Source organism: Grammomys surdaster, unplaced genomic scaffold, assembly GCF_004785775.1.
Source record: "Grammomys surdaster isolate TR1022 unplaced genomic scaffold, NIH_TR_1.0 125852, whole genome shotgun sequence".
NCBI classification, from domain to species: Eukaryota; Metazoa; Chordata; class Mammalia; order Rodentia; family Muridae; genus Grammomys; species Grammomys surdaster.
In genome coordinates, this window is record NW_021620678.1 from 260,242 (window position 1) to 268,220 (window position 7,979).

Below are 7,979 nucleotides of genomic sequence, written 5' to 3' on the forward strand. Positions count from 1 at the left end.
CCCAGGACCTCTTCTCCCAACAGAACAACCCAGAGGGATAACCCCAGGACTCCCTGTGCCCAGAGGGACAATCCTAGGACCTCCTCTCCCAACAGAACTATACAGCGGGACAACCCTAGAACTTCCTGCATATCACAGAATACCCCCAGGACCCCTTCTACCCAAGTAGACAAGACTACAGCTTCCTGCAGCAGATGGGAGCATCTCCGAAGCGCCTGCACCCAACGAGACAATCCCAGAACCATCTCTCAAGGCTGTACTCAAAAGGACAATCCAGGACCATCCTCTCCCCGCCGGGCCACTCAGGGGAGTAGTTCCAGAAACCCTTCTCCCCACCGTACCAACAAAGATATCCCTTGGGCTTCCTTTCCCCTTCGGCCAACACAGAGTGACAGTCCCCGAACCTCATCTCCATCACGCACCAAACAAAACCAGGTGCCTTGGGCATCCATTTCTCTCCGGCCAACCCAAGGGGACAAGCCTCAGACCTCAGCTCCTACCAAGCTAGCTCATAATGACCCTCCCCAGCAGTATTCGGCATCCCTGGCCACCTCCTCCTCTCATAACCCGGGCTATCCCAGTGCCTCTAGGACTTCAGCGCCTCTTCACCCAGCACCACGAGGGGCTCCCCAGACCTCTTTGGAGTCCTCTCAGCCACCATGCACTGTGTGTATTGGGCACCGGGACGCACCTCGGGCCTCTTCCCCACCTCGCTATTTTCAGTATGACCCTTTTCCCTTTTTCCCAGATCCCCGCTCTTCTGAGAGCGAATCACCCCATCACGAACCCCCCTACATGCCACCTGCAGTGTGTATTGGGCACCGTGATGCCCCCCGGGCCACTTCACCACCGCGTCACACCCAGTTCGATCCTTTTCCCTTCCTCCCAGACACATCAGATGCTGAGAATGGGTCCCCCCAGCATGATCCCCCTCAGTTTCCCCCACCGGTGTGCATCGGGTACCGCGATGCTCCGCGGGCCTCTTCCCCACCACGCCAGTTCCCAGAACCTTCCTTCCTCCAGGATCTCCCCAGGGCCAGCACAGAGAGCCTTGTCCCTTCCACAGACTCTCTGCACGAGCCTCCGCACTTTCCTACTCCTGTGTGTATTGGGCACAGAGATGCTCCCTCCTTCTCTTCCCCACCACGCCAGGCCCCCGAGCCTTCCCTCTTTTTCCAGGATCCTCCTGGGACCAGCATGGAGAGTCTTGCCCCTTCCATTGACTCTCTGCATGGCTCCCCACTGCTTACCCCTCAAGTATGCATCGGCCATCGGGATGCACCCAGAGCCTCCTCTCCTCCCCGACACCCACCTAGTGACGTAGGTCTCCTGGCACCCTCACCTCCACCAGGTAGCTCAGGCTCCCGAGGCTCAGCACCCCCAGGGGAGACCAGACACAACTTGGAGAGGGAGGAGTACACCGTGCTGGCTGACCTGCCCCCACCCAGGAGGCTGGCTCAGAGGGGGCCAGAGCCCCAGGCACAGGGCAGCAACGAGGGCCGTACCCGCAGCCCTGGCCGAGCAGAGGTGGAGCGCCTCTTCGGGCAAGAGCGCAGGTGAGCCAGGGCAGGGGCAGCCAGGTGGGCTGGGGAGGAGAACAGTTGGAAAGTTCCAGAAGCAAGAGTTCAAGCCCTGCTGTATAGTCTTGGGCAAGTCTGTATATTAGGGTTTTGTTTTGTTTTGTTTTGTTTTTTCTTCTTGAGGTTGAAGTAACACTATGGGTAGCCAGGTAGTCAAAAACACTGGAGTCTGATGGTGTAAGTTCAAATCTAGGTATCTTGTGATACCTGCTTAAAGCAATTTAACTTACTTAAGCCTCAGTTTTCTCATCTGTCAAATGGGGAGAGACTATTATGAGCACGTTGATTTCATTGAGGGGAAACTCCAGAAGGGTTTGATCCAGAGTGGTGCATGAGGGAGAAAAAGAAAGTGCCCATGACTCTGTGCATTGTGGGAAGACAGACATGCTGTTTTACATGTCTTGTCGGGCTAGGGCTGTAGCTCAGTGGCAGAATGGTTGGCAGCATACACAGGCCCTGTGCTTGAACCACGACTCTGAGTAGATAAAGGCCTTGGGTTTTATTTCTGTGCGTGCTGGGGATGAATTCCAAAATGTACACCTGCCAAGGAGAGACTCACCCTGGAGCTCCCGGAATCCCAGAGTTTCAAAGGTTAGATATTACTTTCCAGGGACAGAGCCATAGAGTCCTGAGTCCTAGTGTCCTATGAATGTCATGTTACTGCTGGGACCTCCCATCCCCCTGCTATGGCTGGGATTTCTCTCCTCGAAAAAAACCCTGAGGGTTCTTTTTTCCTTTTTTAGAGATACAGTTCCACTCATTAGAGACAGGAGAAATAAGGTGGTGGTGGTGGGGGGGGAGCCTAGAAGTCTGGAAACCCTCTGACCGTTATCTAGTGGGCTTTAGTATATGACTGAGTGGGAAACCTCACAGTAACCTTAGAGCATTTCCAGCACCCTCTTTTCTGAGACAGGGTTTCTCTGTGTAGCCCTAGCTGTCCTGTGATTCCCTCGATAGATCAGGCTGGCCTTGAGCCCAGAGATCCTCTTGACTCTGCCTCCTGAGTACTGGAATTAAAGGTGCGGCCACCACTGCCCGGCTCTGGCACACTGAGATTTTTTTTCTTTAATTGCCCTCAAGCAACATTTTTGTAAGATCAGAATTTTTACGAGAAGTTTTATCTCTTATTTTAATACCTGTCCCAGTAAATTGGATCCATTTACTATGGAAGAGAGAAGCTTTGTTGTGGCATTCATGTATTTCTTTCTCTAGTCTTAAAGGAAAACCAGTTTTGGAGGAGGAGTGGGTTGGAGACAGGGTCTCACTGAAGACCAAGTTGGCACTATACTCAGGGTACAGCCGAGTGCCGGGTGTATGTGAGTGCACTTCCATGCTGGCTCTGTAACAGAAATCACAAATGTGTTTACACATTAAGTATTCTCTCTCATAGTTGCTTATTTTTGAGATAAGGCTTTGCTATGTAGCCCAGGCTGGCCTTGGACTCTCCCTCCTTTTGCCTCAGGTTTCCGAGGCGTGAAGAACCATAGACAACTCGAAGTCACTTCTGTACACTTTATTCTCCTCCCCATCCTAGAATATTGTTTTTCCACCTCAATGGCATACCTCTGGGGTATTTTCTCTATCTAGTACATTTCCAGGCAGACAGCATGCATTTGTGTGAGAGGCAGCAGGGCGGGATGTATGTACAGGGTTGTATTTTTATTGTCTTCTATTTACTCCTCTGACATGTATTTATTGAGCATCTACTTTGCCCAAACTTTATTCTGAGCCTGGAACATTTTTCTGGAAGTCATATCATTAGGCATTTGGCTTGGTTTTGTAGCCTTCTCCCCCCACCCCCCTGACCCCCATTAGATGCCTGAATTTTAAAAGTCTTCCTTGGGTCACCTAGACTTGGTGTCTTTGGTTCTTTTAAAAACAAACAAACAAACAAACACTATGTAGCCCTAGTTTGTCTGAAATGTGCTATGTAGACCAAGTTAGCCTGGAACTCATAGTTGCCTCTGCCTCCCAGTGCTGGAATTAAAGGTGTGTGCTGCCCTACCCTGATGGTTCTTTGATACCATTTGGAGGCCCATAGGCCCATCTGAATATCCAGAGGAAACCCATTTCCTTGGTCAGCCACATCAACCCTTGGGAAAAGGTTTCCCTGGGCAGGTCCTGTTGCAGCAGAGCTGGGTTTCCATTGTGTGTGTGTGTGTGTGTGTGTGTGTGTGTGTGTATAATAGGGTTTTTAGCCCTGCCTTTCAAAGCTTCATAATAAGGGAAGATATAGTACAAGGAATGACCATTGAACAAGCAGCAATGGAAAACTGCATGTTTGAAAGAGACCAAACGTTTGCACCTTTCCTATTAGGTCCCGGTAGGTCCCGGCCGTGTTTGAGACTTGGCTTCACTGACGCACCTAGATGTCAGTTCGAGAGGAAACTCACTCAAAGGCCTTAACATGGATTAAAGATGGACCCCCATCAGGGGGCCCTTAAGCTTAGGATCCAGGAACCTCAGGACTGCTAAGGTCTCCAACAGTCTCCCAAACTCATTCTAATGACATCACCAAACCCACAGGACGATAGCAAGGCCTGGCGCCACACTTCTGGCTGTTCTGAGACAGGGTCTCACATAGCCCAGCTGGCCTCTGACTTCCCATGTAGTCAGTGACGAGCTTGAATACCTGCCCTACCTCCTGAGCACTCGGGTCTCAGGTGTCATCACCGCCCATGGTCCGTTCCTTCTGCAAACCTCTGCAGTGTTCTGCACCGTTCTTCAGCTGTGCAGACTTGGGAGAGACAGTCCCCACAGACTCCCTTCACAGCCCCCCTCATACTCCGCCTCTTGTCTCCTTTTGGAACTCACTCTGGGCTCACTGAGAGCTTCTCTTCTTCCTGGTGTCCCTCGAGGTTTTGCTTAGCCACAAGTCACAGCTCCACTGACTTCACGTATTTTTGCCGTGCTGGGGATGGACCCTAGGATCTCACAAACACCTCTCCATTAGCAGTTTAGATGAAGTCCAATAGTCAGACCCCACAGAAGGGAAATGTTCATGGAGGTTGAGTCTTTTGTGGTAACTCCCCTACTAGGAGAGGGAGCAGACTGTCTTGAGTCTGTTGGTTTTATAATGGTGGCCCCATGTTGAATATAGCCATGGCCACTCATTGATAACCCACACAAATATCTGGAACTAAGGATTTTGGCACAGGCTGAAGGTCATCTCTGTTGGGTATGGTGACATTTGCTAGTGACCTTTCTGGGATTATTGTGTTGGAGAGACATGTTTCTTCCTAGTCCTCCAGCCAGAGGCTGTTTCATCAGTGGTTAAGAAGGGGCCAGCATTCTCAAAGCTGAGTGGTGCCGTTCGATTTAGCTCTAAGAGAAGCACAGAATGCAGCTGGCTTGAGGAATCCTCAATTTGCATATGGACCGGGAAAGGGCAGAAAGAATGGAAAACGGGGTGCCCAACATTCGCCCCTCTTGTCCTCTCAAAGTAGTCGTACAAAGCTAAGTGGGACTTCTTGGCACACAAGCGCTTGGCATCTAGAACGTAGGAAGTGCTCAATAAATATTTTTTTTAAACATTGTGATTATTTTTGCTCAGTGCTTGGTACACAATAGATGCTCAATAAATCTGAATCCCCACAAGGACTAGTCTAACCTTTGTTGGGGGTGGTCGGCTACTGGGTGGCTCATGGCTGAATGAGGCAGATGAGAGCCATGGGCTCCTCCCCACCCTCACTCCTGTGTCTTCTTCATGGCCATATGAGTCAGATTACATGTCCCCATTTTCCAGGAGGGGAAACTGAGACCCTGAGAGGGTTGTCTTCATTTGGGGCTTTCGATGAGTCTTTGATCGGGAGTGGCTGGGAATGCGGGGTGCTGGAGTGGCGTCCCCGAGGCCCTCTGGAACAGCTACATTTCCTCATAGGAAATCGGAGGCACCGGGGGCCTTCCAGGCTCGGGATGAGGGATGGTCACAGCGGCCCAGCCAAGGTCAGAGCCAACTGCGAAGACAGTCCAGTCCTGCCCCCAGCAGGCAGGTGAGCACTGCTAGCCACCAGCCCTCAAGAGTGGTCACTGCCTCTCCCAATACCCTTGGTTCTGGGCTCGTCTCCTGGGCAGGGAGGCCGTCTGTGAGAAGGGCAGGACCCCAGCATGAGATTGAACTCCACTCCCTTCCATGGGGCCAGAAGCTCTTGGCAAGATGTGAAGGACTCCATACAAATCCTTTGAAGACAGCCCCTCAGTGCTGTCCCCTTGGAGGCACCTGCTATCTTGCTATCTCTGAGAGCCACAGGTGCACCAGGCAAGCTCTTGGGGCTGCCACATCCAGCCTAGAGATTGGATCTCAAGTGAAACTTAGAGGGCAAAGCACACCCCGATGGCACAGTTACCCTTGGTGGAAATTCGGGCACCTGATAGCTTAGGGAGAGGAGTCCGGAAAGTGAGCGGCTCTGTTCAGCTCTCTTTCTGGAGCAGAGAAAAGTGTGTGAGAGGGGCGAGCTGCACACCACAGAGAGCCGTGGCTTCCCACCTGCATTCATCCAGGCTTCTAGGAAGACACAGCCTCACTTCCAGGACTAAGACAGACAGTGACTACCTGGTGCAGTCAGGAGCCTCACCCATCCCTTCACCTCATCCACAGGTGACCAAGCCCTCTGCCAAGCAGGCAGAGCCAACCCGGCAGAGCCGAACAGGACCTCCACCTCCTAAAAGTCCTGAAAAGCGGCCTGAGGGAGACCGGCAGCTCCAGAGGACCTCACCACCTGCCAGGACGTCAGCCAGGCCCCCTGAGAGGAAGGCTCAGATAGAGAGGCATCTGGAAAGTGGCTACAGTGGCCTGAGGCAGCCTTTGGGAGGGTGGCAGAGCCAGGAGGGGGTGTCAGGACCCCAAAGTCCTAACAGACACCCAGAGAAAAGCTGGGGCAGCCAGGAGGAAGGCCCAAGCCTGGGGGATTGGCCAGAACTTGGGGGTCCCAGCCTGGAGGGGATATGGAGGGGCCCTCCCCAGGAGCACAGGGAAAGGTGGGGACAGTCAGAGGCCTGGGAGGAACTTCCCAGTAATGGGATACAAGGAGGCCCCCCAGGGGGCCACGGTAGCCTTCAGGGGTTGTCCAGGCCCCACCAACCTACACCTTCCCCAGAGAACTCCTGGGCAGGCCCAGCAGAATGCTTGTGTGCCCGGCAGCCTGAGGCCAGCACTGCCATGGGCTGGAGGGCTGAGGGAGCATCCTCACCTCAGCATAGTGCTGAGAGACCACCCGACCTAGATTGGAGAGATCTGCTAGGCCTTATCCGGGCACCTGAGGATGGGGCCTGGACCCGGCTCCCAAGGCTGGACTGGGAAGGCCTCCTGGAGCTCCTGCAGGCTAGGCTGCCCCAAAAGGACCTGGCTAAGCACCGGCATGACCCAGTCAAGGCTTCAGGACCAGAGCTGGGCTCCTCAGGCACAGAGGACACCCTGAAGACAGAGTCGCAAACCCAGCCTGAAGGATGGGCCAAGGCCACCCTAGCCAATGGACACAGACCTGGTCAGCAGTCTGAGGGCCCAGCACAGCTACCCAGCCCTGCCTGTACCTCCACCCAGTGGCCAACAACCAAAGTGACAAGTAGACCAGAAACGTCACCTCTAGCTGCTCTGGAGCAGATAGATCACCAAGAGAGCCACAGCCCACCGGACCTGGCGGTAAGTCTGCCCCATATCTGAAGGGTGTCTAGCAAAGGCCATTGTTTTTTAAACTATGTCCCCCACCCCTGCCATGGGACAGCAAGGCACCTGGCTTTTCTGTCACCAGCTCACAAGCAGTGTGCTAAGCCACATATGCCATGCACAGTGAAGAAGCACTTCAACTGTTCCCAGTTTACAGATGATGAAACTGAGGCCCATACTCATTAGAATTTCCCAGGAGTCATACCTGCAGGAGTTTTACTAAAGCGTCCCACTCCAAAGGCCCTGCTTACTACACCATCGGCCTCTCTCCCGCCCCATCCTGTCGACTGTCTAATTCAGTACAGAGACGCAGGAGTGCAGGGTCAGAGGACATGGCCTCAAGTTGCCGTCAGGCTATGGGGAGGCAGGCCAATCTCAAGATCCTCAGGGGCCAGGGGTGGGGGTGGGGCAGGGATGCAAAGATGCCTCCCAGTGGTCTCTGGCTGGCTTCAGTCTGACTTCTCACAGAGGAGGTGGGAGGTCAGAAAGATTGAGGTTTTTCTACTTGAGGCTCAGGATCCTTGGGAGACGAAGCAATGGTGAACGGGGTGGGGGTGGGGGTGGCGAACCCTTAGCCTTTTCAGTAGCTCACACAGGGAGGAGAGACTGTGGGGTGCTACCTGGGTAGGCACAGTAGCCAGGATGGATCCAGTACTGAGCCTGGTGATGCTTCCCAAGCTCAGAGCACTGGTGTGTGTGTGTGTGTGTGTGTGTGTGTGTGTGTGTGTGTGTGTGTG

The 7,979-nt window shown here is 53.4% G+C and overlaps 1 protein-coding gene across 1 annotated transcript in view; it reads left to right on the top strand.

The window, feature by feature from the left end:
* The window catches only part of Triobp (TRIO and F-actin binding protein), a 55,718-nt gene that overhangs the window by 15,539 nt on the left and 32,200 nt on the right, over window positions 1-7,979 (top strand). Inside the window, exons 6-8 of the mRNA XM_028789972.1 lie at window positions 1-1,556; window positions 5,461-5,572; window positions 6,178-7,218. The exon at window positions 1-1,556 is cut by the window's left edge and continues 536 nt beyond it. Coding sequence (XP_028645805.1) covers window positions 1-1,556; window positions 5,461-5,572; window positions 6,178-7,218 — 2,709 coding nt within the window. The remainder of the gene's footprint in view (window positions 1,557-5,460; window positions 5,573-6,177; window positions 7,219-7,979) is intronic.